Source organism: Phascolarctos cinereus, unplaced genomic scaffold (genome assembly GCF_003287225.1).
Source record: "Phascolarctos cinereus isolate Bilbo 61053 unplaced genomic scaffold, phaCin_HiC Scaffold_726;HRSCAF=1367, whole genome shotgun sequence".
In the NCBI taxonomy this organism is placed as follows: Eukaryota; Metazoa; Chordata; class Mammalia; order Diprotodontia; family Phascolarctidae; genus Phascolarctos; species Phascolarctos cinereus.
Window position 1 is genome coordinate 380914775 of NW_027556098.1, and position 23013 is coordinate 380937787.

The 23013-nt window shown below is 42.7% G+C and overlaps 1 protein-coding gene and 1 pseudogene across 1 annotated transcript; both read left to right on the forward strand.

Annotated features, from left to right (window-relative positions):
* Positions 1–2326: 2326 nt before the first annotated feature.
* Positions 2327–5368, forward strand: LOC110198734 (group IIE secretory phospholipase A2-like). The gene is made up of 4 exons (XM_020973194.2): positions 2327–3148; positions 4397–4538; positions 4760–4866; positions 5039–5368. The coding sequence occupies exons 1-4, from the start codon at positions 3109–3111 to the stop codon at positions 5179–5181; spliced, it is 432 nt and encodes a 143-aa protein (XP_020828853.1). The 5' UTR covers positions 2327–3108; the 3' UTR covers positions 5182–5368.
* Positions 5369–6715: 1347 nt separating this feature from the next.
* On the forward strand, positions 6716–22187 carry LOC110198744 (NADH dehydrogenase [ubiquinone] 1 alpha subcomplex subunit 5 pseudogene; annotated as a pseudogene).
* Positions 22188–23013: the final 826 nt, after the last annotated feature.

The following is a 23013-nucleotide window of genomic DNA, read 5'->3' on the forward strand; positions in this document are numbered from 1 at the left end:
CACCTGTAAATTAAGGTAGTTAGACTCAATGACCTCTGACATCCCTTCCAGCTGGAGTTTTATAATCCTGTGATCCTGGTGTCAAGCGCTACAATAAGTACCTCGGGCAAGGCTCTGCCCAGGGACTCTGGCTAAGTAGGGGGAGAACAGAATTCTAGTGTTTGATAAAGTCAGGCATTAGGTATAAAATGGTATCATTCAATGATATATCCCTATCTATTTTTCCAACCCATCGTCGGTGCTCCCATCCAGGGATAGTTACTGGCAGGTGAGGGTGTGTGCTGAAGGCTAGGGTTATTATCTAGTTATTAGTTGAGGTGCTAAGGAGAGGAAGAGATTTTAAAAAAAAAATCTACTAACCTCCTGGATTAACTTCCCTAAAAGAAGTTAAGACCCTCTATCCACTAGACATTAAATGGGTGGAAAATAGTTTGAAAACAGACTGAATGACCCCTGCAAGGATTCCTCCTGGCTGAAGGATTTGCCAATTCAATGGACTGATTTTGACAAGACCTAGAAATAAAAAGAGGCAGGGGACCCTGCCATAGCTACCCCTTCCCTCAACCATGTCCATCCCTCACATAGCAACAACGTTCTCCCCTGACCACTCCCCCTCTCTGCCTTTGACATTATCACCTTAGCTCCTCCTGAACCCCTATTTTCCAGTTGCTAGTGTGCATCAGTCTTAGGAAAAGTCCAAAAGTCACAGGATGTAGAGCCTGGAAAGCAAGCTGAAGATTATCTAGCCCAATCCTCTCATTTCACAGGCCAGAAAATGATCATGTGATCACAGATTCAGAAGAACCTTAAAGGGCATCTAATCCAAACCTCTCTCATTTTACAGAAGAGGAGAGGGAAGCCCAGAAAAATTACCCAACATCACACAGACAATAAATTGCAGAGTCAAGATTTCAACCTAGGTCCCTCTAACCTGTTGACAACAGTTCAGCAGGGCATAAAGCATCCTGTCTCCTCTCCCAGCTGTATTTCCATCATGTCCCTGACTCTCACCCGAGCCAGGAGACTATCTTGGCACTAAGCATGATGCACTGCACTGCTCTGCTCTTTACTGTGTCAGCTCGCTCCTCTCCTCCAAAATCCACCTCAAAACATCTTCTGAGAAGTCTGCCTTGATTCATCTTACCTGGCTCTGGTCTCTCTACTCCCCTGCATCCCTGGAATGCTCATGGCCTTCGTGTTTGATGGAAAACTTTTATATGCTCCTAAAACTAAAGAGATAAGCCACGCCCACCCATGCACCCAACACTGTGATTCAGAGAAATATATTCCCCCGCTCCACCATCTTAGCTCAGGCCTGAGGACTCAGTGAAGCTTTAGCTATGCAGCAGCACTGGATGAAAACCCCCCAGTGGGAGGCTGAGCTTCAAGGGTAGCAAATTGTTAAGAAGATATTTCCTGAATGATTCACAGTTTGGGCCATGGTTATCCCTTGTTTGTAGCCAAGTACAGGGTGAGGTGCCCTCATTAAAATTAAAAAGCAAATGGTAAGCAATAGCTACAGCCCAGCTCCAGAGTCTGACTCAGAGTCTCCGGCTGTGTGATCTCTAGAAGGCGGCTTAGCCCCTTTCGACCCCTGTTCCTCTCACCTATAAAATGAAGTGACTGAGATAAAAGGGGATCCAAGACCATGAGGCATCATTATGAGCAAGATGTGGGAGGGCTCCAGACTATGCGTCAATGCTTTGCTGAGGATACAGTATTGGATTCAAACCATTAACCCTAAATGGCTTCCATATGGCCTGTACTACTTAGCTGAGCAAAATAGTCTTCAGCAGCTCCTTCCAAGGCCCAAATCTGATTAGGAATGATACTAGTCCACTAGGTTGAATAGAATTTAGAGAATTCATCTTCTCTGACAAGTCCGATCCAATTGTCTGTCCTTGAAAATGTTTCCATGCATAGACCTAGCTGGCCTCAACCTATTCCTCCTGTGTTCCTGAATCCCAAGGCCAAGGTAGGAGAATGTGAATGGTGAAAAAGCAAGCCATCCCTACACTAAATCATCTCTCTGGCCTCTAGATGGAAAAGACACTCTGTAAGCTTAATATGCTTATGACTATATTTGTACTTTGATTCCAGACTGCTGTAAAATAGAGTGAATTGGATGGAATAGGGTCTTGGCCTGGAGGTCAGAGGAAGGAGAAAGAGGCCCCAAGCAGAGCAAGAGTGGACAAGACCGTCAGCCTGGTCACAATCACTACTGCTGGTCGTCCTCACAATGTCCCCTTTATTCTGTCCATGTTTGAGTTTAGGGGAAGGTAAAATAGGGAGAGAAATATGACAAACCAAGAAGCCTACGCAATGGTCCTCCTCCACGTGGCATCCAGGCAGGAGGTTTCTCTGCCAATATTCCCATACTTCATATCACCCAGGGCAAAGAGCAACAAGATGGACACTACCACTTCTGGCCCAGGAGAGCGTGCTAGCCAACACAGGGGGCAGGCAGCATTTCTGAGGAAGCTAAACCACATGGACATTTGGAGATCATCCCCTGTGTAACACCTTGGGGCCTTCAGACTGCATTGCTGTTAGGCTAAAGAATGTGTTCGGAAGAGAGCAATAAAGAAACTCATCAGGCCAAGCTCAGAGCCTTCACCTCACATCGGCTAGGGAAGTTGGAACTGTAGCAAGACCAACACTGAGCTGACCCAGCTGAACTGGTGAACCTGGGCCACATCACACAACCTTTTCATTCAATTCCCAATCAGTACCTTGGAGAGCTTATGATTCATGAATGGAAATAGAGCAGAGAGAATTTCTAGTACATTGGAGTAGGGGTGATGGCGTCCAGGACGAAAATGTTCAGTAAACGGAGAAAATTTGCAGATGGAAAGCAGAGCGCCACAGGGCCCCTGACCACACCCTGACTCCCCTCTGATAACAGGCCTGACTCCCAGGCGTAAGAGCTGGAAGGATTATTGCATCACTCAGGACCTGGAGATTAATGACAGGGAGTGGACTGGATCTGGGTACTTAACTAATCAGAGAGGAGCCTGAGACAGCAGAGGAAAGGTTCCAGATCTGAGACTAACACTTTCCTTCTCCTGTTTGGTTCCCCTTCCTCTCATCTTCACTCTTGCCACCAGGATGAGGCCTCCACCCATTCTGCTCTTCCTTTGCCTCCTAGGTAAGTGACTCTCTCTTCCCCAAACCCCTTGGAGTGGTGGTTTTCTCAACTTCCTTCAATCCCCCTGGAGAACCCAGCACTCCCTCCATGTTCACCAAAGGGAAGTCCTGCCCTTGTGGGCTCAGCCACTGCACCAGGGAGTGAGCAGGAAGGAACTAGCTTAGTGTGCCACACAGTCTTACACTCAGTCAGGGACCTGGATTCTAATGTTAGGTCTCCAACTAACCGGCTGTGTAATTTTGAACAATACATGTTACTTCTTTGGGTCTTCTTCCAATCTATAAAATGAGGGACTTGTACTAGACGATGTTCTGGTCCTGACAGTCTAAGTCTATGGTCCCTCTTCAAGGTTGAACATTCTTTGTCTAAGATCACTAACTAACGCTCTTAACGAAATGATCTCTAAGGCTCCCTGCAATTCTAACTCCTTTTAATCTATGAGCCAGGATGTAAAAAAGACAGGTGAGGAGAACCTCCACACACACTGCCCCACCAGGGAGAGTCGAAAGACCTCCCAAAAGCATCTTTTCTTCCTGAGGTCTGAGGCCACTCCTCATAGGCTTGGACTAAATCATCAGAGGTGGGAAGTAGCCCAAGACCAGGACCCTGCATCAGTGGCTCTGCTCCCCTGTGCCAGCAGGGAAAGTCATATTAATCTGGGAAGACAAAGTAGTCTCCATCCCTGTGGGTGGGTTCTGCCATGGAATGCTAACATCCCTTTTTGCTTCATGGACCTCCACCTTCTGCCCTAAAAAAGATTCACCCCCATCATTAGTGACCACTGCATTTGGGGAAGTACACAAAAAGCAGTTTGAGGAGAGAATGGAAGGTGGTAGGGTAAACAATTGAAAAGGTTTGGGGAAACGACAGACTTGGGGACGGTACTCGATGAGGTGATTAGAGACATGCTAGGGTGGCAACTGACTCTGAAGAGCTTTTCAGGGGAGATTTAGGGATAACAACCAAGGAAATGATCATGAATACACTCCATGAAGATGGCGGTGGTATCTGCGGAGAGATGATGAGGGGTGATATTTGAAAAGACACATGGGGTCACACTTGGAGAGACAATTAATGAAATGTGGGAGTGACTGGGGTGATATTAAGGAGATGTGCCCAACAAAATTCAGATGCATGGCCCTGCTTATAAGAATAAGGAGGGCCAGGCCACGGGCTGGGGCCCCTCCAGCAGGGCAGCTGGCTGGGGACCTGTGGCAGGTTCAGCTGTCCTCAGCTTTCCCTCTTTAGCGGTGCCCCTGTCCAGTGGGAACCTACTACAGTTTGGGCTCATGATCGAGAGGCTGACGGGGAAGTCAGCTCTGGAGTACAATGACTACGGCTGCTACTGTGGCATCGGTGGTTCCAAATGGCCTGTGGATGAGACAGATTGGTAAGGACCCAGGCATGAGGAGGTCTGGGAAGAAGAAACTAGATTTCCCCCTTTTTACCAGAATCCCTTCAACTCCTACAATTAGCCACTGCCTTCCCTAAAGGACCTCTCAGGAAATGAGAGTTTCTGTAAGCCAGTGTCCCTTGAGAAGATCCCTGCACCCAGACTCCTCTCCCCCTAGTCCTTACACACTCCACCTAGGTTGCTGCTATCCCCACCAGGTGCTGCCATGCCCATGACTGCTGCTATGGAAGGATGAATAAGCTAGGCTGTGACCCCAAAATGGAAAAGTACAACTTTACTATCACAGAGAACGGCATCATCTGCGGTAGGTGAAGGAGGGGGAGAAGGGCAGGGAGTCATGGGGGATTGCCATGAGACAGAAGTGGCAGATGAAAGCCTTCTACAACAGCGAGCAGACGCCTCTTATAATTGCTTGGGAAGGTCAGAGCCCAAGGGCATTAAGTCTTCCCTCCTTTCTGTTTCCCTTCCCCTTTCAGGGGGCAGAACTTCTTGCCAAAGGCTGACTTGTGAGTGTGACAAGAATGCCACGCTGTGCTTCAGAGACAACCTCAGCACCTACAACCACAAGTATGCTCACTACCCCAACAAGCTCTGCACAGGCCCCACTCCACCATGCTGAAACCCTGGGCAGCCGCCAGCAGAGTGCAAGCCACTTCCGCCTTCCCAGCCTCCGCTGTCTTCCCACAAAATCCTCCTCCTGTCCCTCTAGCCTTTCAAGGGACCCAGGACCAGAATTTCCTCTCAAACACTCAATAAATACTTATTTGGCTATCTCGGCAGTCTTCCTTTCCCTGTATTAGCTTACCTTTGAGGAAGTTTTTGGACCATGGCTTTATTAATAAATATCAGTTGTTCTGGCCCACATCTTCCTTTTGGTAACACTCCCTTGTTTCTTTGAGGTATCAGCCAAATCATCAAACTAATCAGTTCCTTTTAGCTCAGACTAATAGAATATTTAATAGAAATAGTAGCTAACATTTAAATAATGCTTACAATGTGCCAGGAACTGTGCTGAGCACTTTACAATTATTATCTCTAACAAAGCTAGGAGGTAGGTGCTATTTTTATCCCCATTTTATAGATGAAGGAACTGAGGCAAATAGCGATTAAGTGACTTGCCCAGAGTCACACAGCTAGTGAATGTCTGAGGTCAGATTTGAATTCAGATCTTCCTTTCTCCAGGCTTAGTGTTGTAACCACTGTACTACCTAGCTGCCTCTAATTCTGTCTGAATTAGAAAAAACATTTAAGGCATAGAAGGTCACAGCTGGAAGGGACTTTGTTAGAGTGAATAACAATTATAATAACTAACCTTTATATAGTGCTTTAGGTTTGCAAAACATTTGCATTATATCATTATATCATTGATCCTCACAACAATTCTGAGTAAGTGCTATTAGCTCCACTTTACAGAGCAGGAAATGGAAGCTGAGAGGCTTAGTGACTTGCCCAGGGTCACACAGCTAATAAGTGTCTTAGGATGGATTCTAACCCAACTTTTCCAGAATCTAAGTTCAGAGCTCCATTTTAGAAATAATGAGAGCTAACATTTATAGCATTTTAAGGATATAAAATGCTTTACAAATATTATCTCATTTTATCCTCACAGTGACCCTGTAAAGTACTATTGTTCTCACTCTACGATAAGGAAACTGAGGCAGACAGAGGTTAAGTTACTTGCTCAGGGCCACAAAGCTAGTAAGTATCTGAGGCAAGAGTTGAACTCAGAAGTTCCTAACTCCCAAGCTCAGCACTGAACAAGATGCCCTCAAACGTCAGGCTGGAAGTGGTCTTAGAACAGAGAATGTAAGACATGGAAGGAATCTCACAGATCTGAAATTCACCCTGAGGGCTCCTAATCTAAGGGACTAGAGATAAAGACCGGCAGTCTAGAACATGGTGAGAACTGGCTAGTTACATAAGAAGAGTAGTGCTGAAAAATCCCTCTGCCCAAAGACGTGTTTCCCACCACCTACAATCTAGAATCTCTACCATTACAGAATCATACAGATAAAATGGGCCTCAGTAATCATCAAGACCAGCCTCATTTTACAGGGCCAATTCAACAGCTACCTCAGGGCCTACCACAGAGAAGAATGACATGGGATAAGAAGTGTTGATGCTCCAGATGGCAGAAATAGACAGTATTCCGGATGCAGCATCAGAAGGGCCTCAGTTCAAGTCAGAGACGTGCTGGAGCCAGCTCAGGCCGGCTCACAGGAGCTTACTGTTACATGTTCAGTGTGAGCATTTACGCCTCAGAAACCCACAGAAGATACAAACCAGGGCTTGATTTATTGTTTTGTTGTTTATCTGGACTTAAGTGATAGAGGAAAATGTTAAAATGCAAATTAAGCCTGTGTGCAGTAAGCTTCAGAGAGCCAGATGTTCAATATTTACCAGGATTCCTCCAGCTCAAGTCCAAATTCTAACATTTCCCAGCGTCCCAGCAATCCACTCTTCATTTTAAAGGGCTTCGGGGGAATAGGAGCTCCTCATACCTTATGTAACATATGAATGTACTCAATACGCCAAGGATCTGCAGCTCATCAGTAGGAGCGTTCCCTCTAAGCCTCAGTAGACAGTCTTCAGGAGTTACTACTGCCCAAAAAGTAATTGCTCTATAGCCAACAGCATGCGAAGCTTCACCCAAACTCAGACTAATCCTTGAGCATCAGACACATCTTACTTACTTAGCATATACTTAGGTCCATACTTAGCAAATTTTTTTCAATTTTTTTTTTTTAGCCATCAGTGAACAGAGTATCCATGCCAAGGAAATCACGGACACCACAAAGGGCAAACTCTCGTGCAAGACGCTGAGGATAAAAAGAGAAATGTGCTCAATCCTGGCTCTGACCCCTCCAGGATCACACAGTCTAGTAAGCAGGGTGAGAGAGGTATGCAAATAAGCTTAAGCCAAGTTCAAGCACAGTCCATACAGAGGGATCAAAGTGAGAAACCAAGAGCTGCAGGAGAGCTCTCCTTCCTTCTCGAGGAGCTGACATAGAGGAGACACCACCTCATCCGAGCCCACTCTCTCCAAGCTTCTGATTTTCTGGCTTGGCCAGCCCTCGGGCGCCTTCATACCTGCACCTTCCCTCAGCACCTGGATACCTCCACGTGGGGAGCAGCCCCTCGGGCCACCATGCTTCACGCCTCTTCATCCCTACCTGCCCCTTACCTATCTTCTCTCCTGGAGCAAGGACTGTCTTTTGCCTTGTCTTTGCATCCCCATCACTCAGCACAGTGCCTGATACGCAGGAAGCCCTCAGTGAAAGCTTGTGACCTGCCTACCCACCTTAAAGGAAAGCAGGATTTCAACAGTCAGATGAAGGAACAGGGGAGAGGAAGGGGGAAAAATGGAACCCAGCAATACTGAGTAGTAGTTTGGTTACACTGTGGAAGGGCTAACGGCTAATTTTTACGTAGCAGTTTAAACTTTGCAAGCACTCGATATACGTTATTACATTTGAGCTTCACGATAACCCTGTGAGTCTATGGTATTATCATCCCTATTTTCTTTTCTTTTTTTTTTTTTTTGGTGAGGCGATTAGGGTTCAGTGACTTGCCCAGGGTCACACAGCCAGTAAGTGTCAAGTGTCTAAGTTCAAATTTGAACTCGGGTCCTTCTGACTCCAAGGCCGAAACTCTATCCACTGTGTCACCTAGCTGCCCCTTATCATCTCTACTTTCCAGATGAGGAAAAAGAGGCTCAGAGAGGTTGTCTCGCCCATCACCAACTGAAGGGGATTCAGACACGGGCCCTGCTGACTTCAAGTCCAGTACTCTTTCTACACCACACTACATAAAGGGAAAAATGAAATACAGCCACAAAGAGAGGATGGAGCCAGACTGTGGAAGACCTTGAAAACTAAGCCAACCTCAGAAAGAGAGTAACAGAGAAAGAAACCGAGGCCCAAGAAGCAAAGTACTGGTCCAAAGGCACAAAGCTCATTGTAAGATACTACATCGGGAGCTGGAAGGAACCCTAAGAGAACACACAGACCAGTCCCCTCACCTTACAACTGAAGAAAGGAAGGCCCCAGGACAGTGACTTTTCCAGGGTCACACGAGTAGTTAAGTTGCACCGGTGGGATTCAAATGCAGAACCTCTAACTCCAAATACAATCCTCTTCTCACTGAACCACGCTGCCTCCAATAATTCTACATCTCTTGGTACCCAGTCCAAGGCCTTCTCCACTATCTACTGCTAGATTCAATCCCAGATGGACATAATGGACACCCTTTCCTTTCTCTTCACTGAAATGATGAGTGTGTGGGATGTGTGTCTTCTCAGGACTAACCAAGGACTGAAGTCACCACTGCTGTGGACCAGGACCAGGTGCTCCTTCTTTCCTCATGTTTGGAAACTAAACTCTCTATGGGCTAGCCTAACCATGTGTATAGTTGACTGCTGGTTTCAAGTTTCTCACACACACACACACACACACACACACACTCCATCTATCTGGAAAGTCAGACAGTCCGGACAAAAGTTTGAAGGGAATCAGATTTGCAAAAATCACTGCAAGCTATTGACTGTACACCTTGCCCTCATTCATCCTTTCACTGACTGGGCTAAAAGAAAAAGCCAGAGAACATGCTCCCCGGCTTTAATTCTAGCTGACTTTTCTCTTCGGGGGTAAGGAGGACAACAACAAAAACTGTCACACTCACTGAAAATACGTATTTGGGGCCTCAAAGTAAAAATGTGATCCCTAGGGTCCCATCCTCAAAAAGAAGTCACTGGGTACCTGGGAGACCCCTAAAACGGTCATGTGACCACCATCCCCCTGCCTCTTTGAGGGTCCTCCTCAGGCAGATCCCCAGTCAGTGGACTAAGCTCTACTAACACTGCATGAAGCCTGCCCAGAGACAAACCAGGTGTCACTGCCTTGCCATCCACTCCCATCCCCTCTCGCTCCAGGGCTTTGCCAGAACTGTCAGGGTGGTGCACAGACGGCAGGAACAATTCTTTCCTTTGCCCAACTATGCATATCACAGCTTATAGGAGAGACCTGAACTTGGGAGTCCCAACGCCTGGGTTCCAGTTCTGGCCACACCTGGGTAGCCACATGACTGTGGACAAGTCCCTTCACTTCTCTAAACTGGTTCCTTATTAGTCACATGGGAATCCCAGAACCAGAATTCCAGGATTTTCAAGTTAGAAGGGACGTCCAAGGCCAACCAGTCCAGGTCAAACCCAATACAAGGTACCTAGTGAGTCATACGACTCTGCTTGAAGACCTCAAAGGAAGGGGAGCCCATCCCCTTCCAAAGCAGACCATTCTACTGGTGGATAGGTTTAAAAGCTACCAAGTTCTTCCTCATATCAAGACTAATTTTACCTCTTAGTAGCTTCCCCCTGGGGCTCCTGGTTCTGCCCTCCAGCACTCAGCAGAACGAGGTTTATTCCTCCTCCACAGAAGAGCCCTTCAAAGGCAAGCCTGCTCCTCTTAAAATTCCTCTTTTCCAGGCTAAACATTCCCCATTGATCCTTATGTGGGCCTAATTCTAGGCTTTTCACCATCCTGGCCGCCCTCCTCTGGACATTCTCCAGCTTATCAATATTGTTCCTAAAACATGGAGCCCAAAACTGAACACAGTGCTCCAGAGGTGGTCCACCAGGGCAGAGAGCCAAAGGTTTACGCTTCCTAATTCCGGGCTACATGTGAACACTCTCTTTTAATGCAGGCCAACATCACATTAGCTTTCCAGGATGTTCTACTATTCTCTTCTAGCACAGTACAGTGACAGAACACTGGCTCAGGAGTCACAGACCCCTAGGTCCAAATCCTATCATTGAGGCTTATTACCTTTCTGACCTGAACGTGTCACCTGATTTCCTTGAGCTGTTTCCTCATGTTAAAATGAGAAGACTGGTCCTGATGGCCTCTGAGGTCTCCTCCAGTTTGAGCTTTGTGACTGCTTATAAAGGCCTGCAGGCTCCCCACTGACACTTTCACCAAGGACACCCCTGGTGGGTGTGTAAATGACTCTCAGAGCGATTCCCCATAATCAGCAGAGTAGGCATGCAGAGTGCACCAGCTGATATTCTCTCAATCACAATTCTTCATTATTAACAATGCCTCAGAATTTTTCCATGCCTTTCGTATCTTCCCCACTTTCAGACACCTTGTGAATCAATCCCTCGGCATTCTCCACACTGGGCCGCCTCCAGCACGGACAGCTTCCGTGCACATTGGTCCACCTTGGTCGGCTTTTCTTGGTTCGGTTCCTTTTGGTGCCGTTCACCCCTCCTCCATAAGTACAACCAGGATGACGATGCTAAAATCCAAGGGAAGCAGCTCTACTGCCCTTCGTAGGGTAAACCATTTGTTTTAAAAATCTTTGCAGATACTGTCCATTGTTCTTCTGCTTGTTCTCTTCCTTCCATCTTCACCCTTAAAGGCCCTCAGGACAACTTGATTACATAGAGCTCTGGCCAAGCTTCCTTTAAACTGGTTCTGCCCTCCTCCAATTCTCTCTGTTAAGGCAAAGCATAATCATCAATCATTCTTCTTTGTAAGAGTTTACAAATGAGTTCATATTCTAAATCTGTGTTTTCTGGCAAGAAATTTCACACACACACACACACACACACACACACACACACACACACACACACCCCATCCCCTAGAAAGCTGAACTAGGAATTTTTTAGGCTCTTGTGGTCCCCATTCTATATAGCAACTGATTTATATCAGTTAAACTTTCGTAAAAACAATTATTATAATGATGTCATTTCTGTTGTACATTTTTCATTATGCTTAAAATATACTTAAACACACTTTTGCATTCTATTTGTTTAAAAATACTTGTTCAGCCTTGAGTTGTTTCAAATGCTTTCTGGGTCAGCTCTCTCACTCAGGCTTGTCAGTGATTCAGGCAGATTAGAACATAATAAAACGTTCACAGACCATAAGATTCAATAAAAATAACTTTACTTAAAATAGGACTAAAAGGATACAAGTCACTAAAAACAAAGGTTGCAACTTTTTGCCTCTACATTCTCCAGGGAAGCAATGCTGGGTCAGAAAGATGTCTTGCAGGACAGTAAGACTGTGTCACATAAAACAACAGTGAACATTTTATATGACACTTTAAGGTTTGCAAAACACTTTACACGTTAACTCGTTAAATCCTCAAAACATACCTGTGAAGTAGGTGTTATTATTATCCTCATTTTACAAATGAGGAAACTGAGGCTCAGAGAGGTTAAATTACTCGTACTGACAGCACACGGTATCCTAAGTATCTAAAGCAGAATTTGAACTCAGCTCTTCCTGGTTCTTAAGTTCAACAGTCTATCCGCTGTGCCACCCAGATTTTAGGAACTTCAGGAATATCCATTCCCCACAGATTGCCCTTTCTATGTCTGTAAACCTCTGGCCCAACCATATTCCAAGGACAGCCTTTTTATAAGGGAAATCATTTTAGCCTACATAAAATAAATGCTTTTCCTGACATGTCATTTTTTTTCATTTTGATTGTTTATTTTTTCTAGAGGTTATATGACATAATGACTGGAATGCTACATAAGACAAATAAGGAATAGATTCAAATTTATAAAAAGAAGAGCCATGCTCCAATTCATAAGTCATCTAAGATACAAAGTCAGTACTCAAGGGAAGAAACCCAAACTATTTATAACCCCATGAAAAAATGCTCCAAATCACTACTAGTGACAGAAAAGTAAATTAAAGCCATTCTGACATTCGACCTCACACCACTCATAATGGCAAAGACGACAAAAAAGGGAAATTGTAGGTGCTGGAGGGGCTGTAGGAAGACAGATACACCGATGGGCCTATTCTGGAAAACAACTTAGAACTACACAAAAAGGTACTAAATTATGAATGCCCTTTGACCCAGCTATACCACTGCTAGGTCTCTATGAAAAGAGAGCAAAGAAAGAGGAAAAAAGATCTCTTTTGGTGGTGGCAAAAAAAAAAATTCAAACTAAAGAGATGTCCATCAATTGGGGAATGGCTCAATAAGCTGTGGTATGTGACAGTGGATGGAATACTGTTGATGCGCTATCAGAAATGAAGAAATAGATAATTTCAATGAGATACGGAAAGACATATATGAACTGATGAAGAGTAAAGTAAGCAGAACCAGAACAATTTTACTATAACATCAACATTATAAAACAAATATTTCTGAAGACTTTTATAATTGCTGAACAATGAAATGAGCAGAACCAGAAGAACCATTAGCAATAACATTGTACAGACAAGCAGCTTTGAAAGCTGTAACAACTCTAATCGATACGATAGTTATCCAAGTTTTCAAAAGACTGATGATGAAACATACTCTCCATCTACAGAGCAGTGACAGATTTAGGGGGCAAAAGGAGACAAATATATTTTCACATGAGGGAAAATGTTTTTCTTGACTATGAATATTTATTACAAGGAATTACTTTCATTTTATTTTTCAACGGGCTAGGGTATAGGAGGCAGAGAAAACAGATTTCTGTTCATTAAAAAAAGAATCATTTTTTAATGGGGGTCATGCTACAGATGTCAAGTGTTGCATACACTTTCATTTCAGGGCAATGGGACTAGAAATTTTTTCTGATCTTCAAGACCTCCCAAACCTCCCCAAAATAGGATTTCTGCACAACAGTTAAAGCAATTTCAGCTGCCTCCACTGCCTAGCACACCAAGAAACCAAGAGAGCTCACAAGTCAACAAACCCACAGCAGAGAAGGCTAATCACAATCCCCCAACGCGCTCACTTAGCACCCTCTCCCACCATGGCCCACCATGCCCTGGCAGCAGAGCTGCACAAGCTGACCAATTCTATCCTCTCACTCTCTCCATCCAGCCTCAGAAAATCAAAAGGCAGAAGAAGCCTGTTCCAACTGGGACAACAGCATCACAGAATCCAGTATCATACGAGAGCTCAGTCAAGGAATTAAGGAGCAGAGGAACTAGGGCAAAACTCAGGTGTGGCACTCCACTAAGCCTGAAGGAAAGAGACCAGCATGCAACTAAAGCCAATTCTGTCCCTCTAGAAGTTACTTGGGGCAGAAATCGAGGCCAGTGAACTGTGAATTGTCTGGCATGAGAGGAGGCCAAGATAGCCTTGAGGTCTAATCCCTAGGAAAAGCACACTCAGAGGGGAATAAGTGAGCAAGAGGAGTCTATAAGGAAAAAAAAATTACCAAATTACTAAAATTACCAAAAATCTTAGGAATGAGAAAATTCAATTAAAGACCTTGAGTATAAGCAGATAAGCCAACAAGGAAAATATTAATAACAGAAAGGAATATGGGCTAAGGATCAGGTAAAAAGTTCAAACACCTACAAACCAATATTGTAAGAATCAACACTTCATAAGGTAGCGGAGAGGGCAGCTGTGTGCTGCAGTACATACAGCACTAGGCCTGGAGTCAGAAGACTCATCTTCCTGAGTTCAAATCCAGCCTCAGACACTAAGCAGTTTGGTAACCCTGGGCAAATCACTTAACCCTACTTGCCTCATTTGTTTTGTAATTCTAGGCAAGTCACTTAACCCTACTCGCCTCAGTTTCTCATCTGTAAAACAAGTTGAAGAAGGAAATGACAACTCTCTTCAGTATCTTTGCCAAGAAAACCCCAAATGGGGTCACAAAGAGTTGGACACAACTGTAACAGCTAGCAACAAGGGAGAGGAGCGAGAGGACTCCCGAAGAGAGAAGAGGATCATAGCAGGATGTTCCTCAATGCTTTAAACAAGGAATGAAAATTGTAAAAGCACAATTTGTGGCCCACACAGCAGAAGTAATTGGGAGAATAGAAACACTTATGTCCACATTCACAAGTCTCACCAAAGCAACAAAAGAGAAAATAACTAAGTGAAGATATAAATACACAAAAGTGAAGGACAATATGGAAAAAGAGAATGAAAAAGCAGCTAACATTAAAAGAAAGTATTATCCCTATACAAGTAAAATATCCTTGAAGACAGGATGTGCAGAGACAATTTAAGGAATATAAGTTTCCCAAAAGAACACGACAGGCTCAGATTCTTATAATCTAGCCAACAGCTCAGTAATGTTCCGATTCCTTAAGAGTCTAGGCAATATGGCAGTTGTTCTAATCAACCTTGTCTTTGGTCGAATTCATTCGGACAGGACCCATGTGTCATGATTTTGGGGTCTCAGCACCCCTAAACCTCAATATTTTGGTGGCCCATACAGGGAAGCTGCCTAACCTCAAGTTCTTCTCCAGCCAAGACTGGAAGGTATGTAAGCCCCCCCTTCTTTCCTGCCCTGCAATTGGGGGTCACTCTCCAAGCACCTAGGAAGGCTTGGAGGTACTTTTCGAGCAGACAGTTATGAGACTGTCTCACTCTCAACCTGATGCTCTCAGGATCTCGGTCCACTGGTTTGGTTCAAGAGCATGGGCCGGGTACACCTTCCGCAGCATAGAAGACAAGGACAGACACCCTATCCAGAAGTGAATGTCCAATTCTGTCAATTCTCTCAGCGCTAGGGAATTGGGAAAACTACAGGTACTTTTTGGTCCCTTAGGCTTACTTACTCCCTTCCCTCTACACCCCTGAATTCTCCTCCATGGAGGTTACAGGGAAAAGTTAGAATAGCTAAAAATATCTTAGCAGATTCTGGAAGTTTTGTGATCGACAGTCATTAAGGAGTTTTGAAAACACCTCCTTACAACCCTAGTCACTTCCCTTCTTCCACTCCCTTCCCTTGAGTCAAGAAGGTATCTGTTAATCCTTCTCATAGAAGAGAGTTTCATACTCCCTCCTCCCTGCACTTCTGAATTCGCCTTCTACAGCCTGGGTCCCATTGGCAATGGCCTTGGGCCCTGGGGCAACCTTTGCCTGGAAGCATCACCCAGGCTCCACACATCCTGCTCAAGGTAAAAAAGCTGGCCTCCGAACTTGGGTAAGCACGCTCTTTTAAAGTTGTGGTTTTAACTGTTAGTGATGAGATGTTGAATCTCCGTGTAAAGTGATTTGGAAATGCATTTAACAAAACTGAAGCGGCCTGGTGGGTAATGGGTTTGTTTCAAGTTTCAAACTGGTGAACATTTTGTATCAGTTATGTCAAGCAACCTTTCATAATTATTGTTGGTTATTGTTTTAATGTGTAAGCTTGCCAAAAAGCTTGTTTGGGATTTGTAGTGCTGAGAATTTCCAAGTGTATAGAAATAATCTCTAACAATTGGCTTTTTACACCAGGACGAATTTAAATTTGAGGCATAAATCCTGAAAAAGTTTCTCCTAAGCTGTGATTAGTGAAACTTGCTGTTTGAGGTAAAACCTCCTAGGATTTTATTTTGAGCTGTCTGATGGATCATAATCCATTGATAATCAGTAATCTACCATCTGAGAGAAATGCCACAAGCTACTCAGAGAATGGGAGGCTGATGGGAAGTCAGCATCAGGAAAAGCTGAGAGGATAATCTTAGTCTCAGTCTAAGATGGGATCCTCCTGGCTCAGTTTCCCCAATTTCCTTTGAAAAGGAATATTACCCATCCTGGCTATTCCTGAGCCTGGCTATGGGGTAGATGTGATACTACATGGTTGGAAAACTGAATTATCCGAATCCAAACAGAGCTAAGGATGTTTTATCCTGTCACATCTGGGCCCTACAGTCTTTCCTGTCAGATTTGTGCCTTTCAGACTACAACCCATTCACCTACAGTTGGTAGCAAACAGCAGGCACCAGCCAATGTCCCCCCATCATTTCTTGGATGCAGCCTGTGCTCAGTTCCAGTCAACCTCCTCTTTGGGACCCCCTTGAGGCAGGGACAGCTCTACACCCCTTGCCAGCAGGAAGCGGTTTCAGAAGTCAAGACCTTTGTCTCTTACCCCAAAAGAATTTGGGTCTCATTTGTCTAAGGGGACAATGATGAGGATGGGCTCTGGACCCCAAAAAGGAAAAACCCTGGACTTTCCCACAAGACCAAATCTCTGGCATTTGCCTGAGGCTATAATCCTATCAAATGGCCTTTCATTATCACCTATGCCCAATCTCCCAATTCTGTTATCTAGCCCTCCATCGTCTATTACCTCCAGATGTACCCCTTCCCCCTCCCCAGCCACTTCCCATCCTTAATCCTATCTAGACTCCATTCTCCCTTGGCCACATGGTCCAGGTCCCAGGCGTTCTGTTCGCCTCAGCTTACCAGCCACTCCCATCCAGATCTTCCTGTGACCTCTCCTCTAGTCACCCCAAATCTTCTCTCCATTAAAGTACTCAGATTCTTAAAATCTAGCCACTGCTCAGATTCTTCTAATCTAGCCAACAGCTCGCTAACGTTCAAATTCCTTAAGAGTCTGGCCTATATGGCAGATATTCTAATAAACTCTGCCTTTGGTTGAAAAAAACAAAAAAGAACATGACAAATCAAAAAAATCTGAACACCATAATGTAAAAAATAATACAAGAAGACTACCCATAACTTCTAAACACAGAAAACAAATGAATATATAAATCATCTACAGAAAAGAAATCCCAACTTGCAAACTCCAAGACAATGACTAAATTTAACAATTTTACTGAAAAACAAGTTCTCCAAGTGACCAGGAGAAAAGCCTTCAAAAATAAAAGAAATCTGAATAATCCAAGATTATTCTGCACCCACCACATATTCTAGGAGAGAATGGACTGTGTTACTAAAAGCAAAGGAGATTAAAATAAAACCCAAGGTGATTTACCATGCAAATCTACGTCTCAACATTAATGGTCGGGGGAAAAAAGACATTCAATAAAAAGGAGACATTCAAAACATTCCTAGAAAGAAAAGCAGACCTGAAGAAACTGTTTTCTTCTCGAACAACTCAGACAACAGAAACATAAGAAGGGTAAACAAATACAGCAACCAAGAAAAACAGCAACCAAGTAACAATAGAGAGACCATTAAGAAATTTCTTTCTAAATACACACGAGGTGACAAGCTTTTGTAAAAGCAGAAGTCAAACAGAAGTGATAGCTGAGAAACAAGCCTGAAACATCATGGACTAAACCTCACCTACAGGTGAATGAATGTTTTTTACAGGACTAAATTACCAAGTGGAAAGGTACATAAAAGGAAAGAGAGAAGGAAGAAGACAGAGGGGAATAAATGATGTATCCTAACCAAGTTAAAGGTTACCAATGAAGGAAAAATTAACTCCTGTAGTCTCTCAGGAAACAGAAAACCTACAGGATACTGGAGAAAGATGCAAAGGGAGAGACTGAAAGGGGGAAAGAAAGAGGAAAATCTTAATTCAGAGGTGGGAGGGGGTACCACTGAGCAATGCTCCCTGGGGAGAAAAGAGATATTCTATAAAGGATATGGGAATGTTACAATCTGCAAGTATTTGGTGCTCAGAGAAACCACTCAGGAAAAAGGAAACCAGAGCAACTGGGATTAAATGACACCCAAAAGAATGGGAGGATATGGACCCAGAAAGGAAATTTCAAGGCAAATGGGAAAAAATGACCAGGAGGAAGGCAAAAATTAATAATGTACTACACAACTAAGGAAAATTCCTATCATGGGACAATATCCTCTCTGTCACCTTCATGAATTGTTTGGTTTTTTCCTAAGAGTGAGGCACAACAGAAAAAAAGAGTCCAGGGGACAACATCCACAGAACAATAACATGGAAACTGTTTAGAAGAAGGATCCCAAAATCGGTACCTTAGAAGCTTTAATTCCATGAGGAAGAGACTAAAGAAGGATTAAATTGGTATAAAGCCACCAGTTAAAAAAATGAAAGTCTAAAATAGACAGGAGGGAAAGATAAATAATGAAGATGAGGAAAAATACAGAACATAAAAATTTTTAAATGAACAAAAGTTAAAGGTAAGTGGAGTAAAATTTTATCTCATTATTTAACTTTCAGATATTATCACTGTATTTTTAGTTTTTGCTTAATCGTCTTACTTTATTACAAAAGACTTTTCACAGGATGGAAGTAATCCATAAATGTCTGCAATGTAAAAACAAAACTATCATTAAAACTTTAAAAAGTGACAGAAATCAAGAAGATCTGGGTTCCAGCCCCACCTCTGCTCATCATAGCTGCCAGGGACCTCTCATTGCCCTAAGCAGCTTTCTCAGCCTACATAGAGAAGGTGCCCATCTGCATTGTTCCTCAGTGGATGCTCCTGATACTGATAAAATCATAGGTACAATAAAAATAAATTGTTTTTCTAACCTTTTACTATTTGTTATCTTGGCTCTGACATGTTGGTGATCTGACTATATTGTGTGTGTGTGTGTGTGTGTGTGTGTGTGTGTGTGTGTGTGTGTGTATACATATGAGACTGTATAATCAACTGATAGTTGATGGAGTTGAAGATATGCCCTGTGGATGGAGAGGTCCTCCAAGTATTCCTAAACATTGATGACATTGCGCTGGTTGCATAAAGCCCCTTAGAAAACATCTGTAACTGCTCAAGAGTTTGGCCTCATCACCCACACAAGAAAGACCAAGTGGAGGAAGACTGCCTATTACTTCCCAGATTATAACCTTACAACTTGAGAAATAGTACAAATGGACAAGTTGTGGGTCAGAGCCAAAATGGCAGAGTGAGAGGTCAACAATTTCATTTCAGCTTCACCAAAACTACTTCCACAATGACATCTTAGTGGAAAAGCCAACAAAAAAAATCACAATAGGCCATTTTTCCAACCTAGGGGAGTTTAGGAAAACAGAGAAGACACAGGGTTGGGGGCTGTCCAGGAACACAGCAGTTGAAGCTGTAGCAGTGGCAAGGAGCAGCCCAGCAGCCAGGGTCAGTAAGGAGACTGAACACATGGGCAGAAAGAGTTCTCACAGGACCTTTGTACTAACACTGGGAGCAAGAACAGGTCCCATCTGGCAGTTCTGCCTCCCATTACCCAGGTCCAGGTTACAGTTCCAAGGCAGAGAGAAATGGCTGTGGTCACGAGGAAGCAGGGACCATACCTTGATAAACCAGAGTACAGACCAGAAGGGCAATGACTAGACTTCTCCCTAGATTGAACCACTTGGGAAGCACCATATATTTACAGGTCCCCAGACTGAACTGTGAAAGCAGCACAAGGAAACCCCCCCCCCGCCACACCGAGGTGTGAGTAGAGCCCAACATTATCATAAAGTGAAAAGTCAAGAAATAGGCCAGAAGAAGGAGCAAACAAAATAAGAACCCAGCCACAATGAGCTACTATGGTGATATGGAAGTTCAAGACAAACACTCAAGAGAGCTCAAGAAAAAGACAACGACTTGAAAAAACATACAAGCAACACCTCAAAGAGAAATGCAGAGTGGACATAAACCCAACAAGAACTCTTGGAAGAGCTAAAGAAAGAATTTTTTTTAAAAAAAGCAAAAGGGTTATTTTAAAAACCAAATAAGAGCTACAGAGGAAAAACTTGGGGGGGGGGATGAGAGATTTGCAAGAAAATTATAAAAAAAGAATTAAGAGTTTGGTAAAAGAACTGAAGAAAAAGAACTCTTTAAAAATAAGAATTGGTCAAATGGAAGCAAATGATTCCATGAGACATCAAGAAACAATAAAACAAACCAAAAGTCTGAAACAGAAGAAAATGTGAAATCTCTCCTAGGAAAAAAACTGACCTGGAAAATAGATAAAGGAGAGATAATTTAAGAATATTGGATTACCTGAAAGTTATGAATAAAAAAATAGCCTAGACATTGTATTTCAAGAAATCACAAAGGAAAATTGCCCAGATATCTTAGAACCAGAGGGCAAAGTAGAAAGTAAAAGAATCCACTAGCCACTTCCAGAAAGAAATCACAAAATGTAAACTCCCAGGAATATTTAAAACAAAATACAGAGCTCCTAGGTCAAGGAAAAACTATTATAAACAGCAAGAAAGAATGAAATACTATAGAGCCACAGTCAGGATCACGCAAGATTTAGTAGTACCAGTACAAAGTAGTGGAAGGCCTGGAACGTGATATTCCAGAAGGCAAAGGAGCTAGGATTACAAGCAAAAATAACCTACCCAGAAAAACAGAGTTAATTCTATGGGGGGAAATGTATATTTAATGAAATAAAGGACCTTCAAGCATTCCTGATGAAAATACCAGAGATGAACAGAAAATACAACATTCAAACACAAGACTCAATGGAAGTATAAAAAATAAACATGAGTGAGAAATCATAAGAGTCTAAACAAGTTAAACGGTTTACTTTCCTATATGGGAAAATAACTCATGTAATCATCACGAACTTTATCATTACTAGAGCAGTCAGAGGGGGCATACTTAGAGTGCATGGGTGTGAGTCTATTAGGTTGAGATGATCTCAAAAGTAGAATGGAAGGGTAGGAAAGAGGTATGCCACAGGAAAAGGGGAAAGAAAGGCAAGAACAGCACAAATTATCTCACATAAATGAGGTGCACAAGGAAGAACATTTTATACAATGGAAGGCAGAGCACAGTGAATAGGGAGTGAGCAACACTTGAACTTCACTCTCATATGAACTGGTTGAAGGAAGGAAGACTATACATACAAATGTAGTGTGGTTCATCTTACCCAAAAGGGAAGTGGCAGGCAAAGGAACTAAGAGAAAGTGGTGGCAGGAGAGGGCATTGTTGTTCAGTCACGTCCGATTCTTTGTGACCCCATTTGGGGTTTTCTCGGCAAAGAGACTGGGGTAGTTTGCCATGTCCTTCTCTAGCTCATTTCACAAATGAAGAAACTGAGGAAAACAGAGTTGAGTGACTTGCCCAGGGTCACACAGCTAGTAAATGCCTGAGGCCAGATTTGAACTCAGGTATTCCTGACTCCAGGACCAGCATTCTATCCACTTTGCCACCTAGCTGCCCTAACAAAGGGTGTGAGGAAGGAGATAAAAAGAAGGATAGAGTAAGGGAAGCAGTGATTAAAAGCAAAACAGACTCCTGAGAAGAGGACAGGGTTAAAAAAGAGAAGAATAAATAGAAGAGAACAAAATGGAGGGAAATAAAAAGTTAGCAACCATAATGGTGAATATGAATAGGACGAACTCTCCCATAAAACAGAGGATAGAAGAATGGATTAGAAACCAGAATCTAACAAATGTGGCTCACAAAAAATACACTTGAAAAAAAAACACATCTGAAACACAAAGATACAACAGAGTTAAAAATAAGGTGCTAGAGCAGAATCTTATGCTTCGGTTGAAGTTTTAAAAAAAAAAGGCAGATATAAGAATCATGATTTCAGAGAAAGCAAAAGCAAAAGTAGACCTAATGAAGAGATAATCAGGGAAACTACATTTTGCTAAAAAGTAGCATAGACAATGAATTAATATCAATTCTGGGCTTTGTTGTCACGGCCAGGGTGCTGAAGAAGACCACAGGTCTCATTGGACTAGCAGTGTGTGAGATTTCATGGGAGGAGCTAAGATTATTTTATTCAAAGATTCTTGATGCTCTTGAGTTTATTATGCCCTCAAATGCGGCATATAAAAAGTACACAGAACAGATTACAAAGAAAAGGCTGAATATGGTAAAAGAGAAAACAGATCTTCAGAAACTAGAGGATAAGCTTCAGGTTGGCCAGCTGGAAGAGGTTGAAAATGAATTATCATTGGCAAGAAAAATATTGCCACAGAAACCGTGGGAGCCTTTAGTGGAAGAAACGTCAGCCAACCAGTGGAAATAGCCATTATGATCAATGCCAAATATCTATGATGTATAATTTTTTAAATCATTAAACATGTTTAAATACTCTTAAAACATTTTTAAATTATTGGAACTTTATTAACAGGAAAACTGAAACAAGGAAGTTAGGGACAAAAAATTAGTGAAGGATTAATATATGATAGGGATGGACCACAGTCATCTTAATCTGAAAAGCATTTATTCATTAAATAGATTATTTTAAAATCCCTTAAAGAAGTGACTGCACTGTAATTTGGAAAATCTAATCAGAAACTTATTTTTAAAATCTTCAATCCAAGAACAAAGAAAGCAACAGAGACTAATAATATAAGGCATGAGAAACAATCAGAAACTGAAGTATAGTCTGGAGAGAGTTTATGGAAGACTTCCTTTAGTATTTTTCAACATTTAGTTTAAAAGTTGGTGCTGAGTTAATTTCTAGGAAAGAACTGAATAAGGTGGTATGCTTGAGTTTTAATTGAACACTTTTAAAATGTTGAACTGTTGTATGGAAAGCATTTGATTAGCCAAGATTCTAAAACTTATTATTTAATGAAGAAAAATCTAAATTTAGTATGTGCAATTTTGTTCTTATTAAACAGAAATGTTTACTGGAAAAAAAAAAAACATCAATTCTGAACATATATGCAACAAATGGCATAGCATCCAAATCCGTGAAGGAAACGTTAAATGAGTTATAGGAGGAAAGAGACAGTAAGACCATAATAGTAGGGGCCTTAATTTGCCCCTTACAGGCCTCAATAAATCTAACCATAAAATAAACAAGAAAGTTAAGGAGATGAATATAATTTTAGAAAAGTCAGATATGACAGATC

Excerpts from the sequence above, each read along its gene's own strand:
- LOC110198734 (XM_020973194.2), top strand. The coding sequence starts at position 3,109 with ATGAGGCCTCCACCCATTCTGCTCTTCCTTTGCCTCCTAG. Across the intron at positions 3,149-4,396 it reads GCTCTTCCTTTGCCTCCTAG|CGGTGCCCCTGTCCAGTGGG; the intron begins GTAAGTGACTCT and ends TTCCCTCTTTAG. Across the intron at positions 4,867-5,038 it reads AGAGAACGGCATCATCTGCG|GGGGCAGAACTTCTTGCCAA; the intron begins GTAGGTGAAGGA and ends TTCCCCTTTCAG.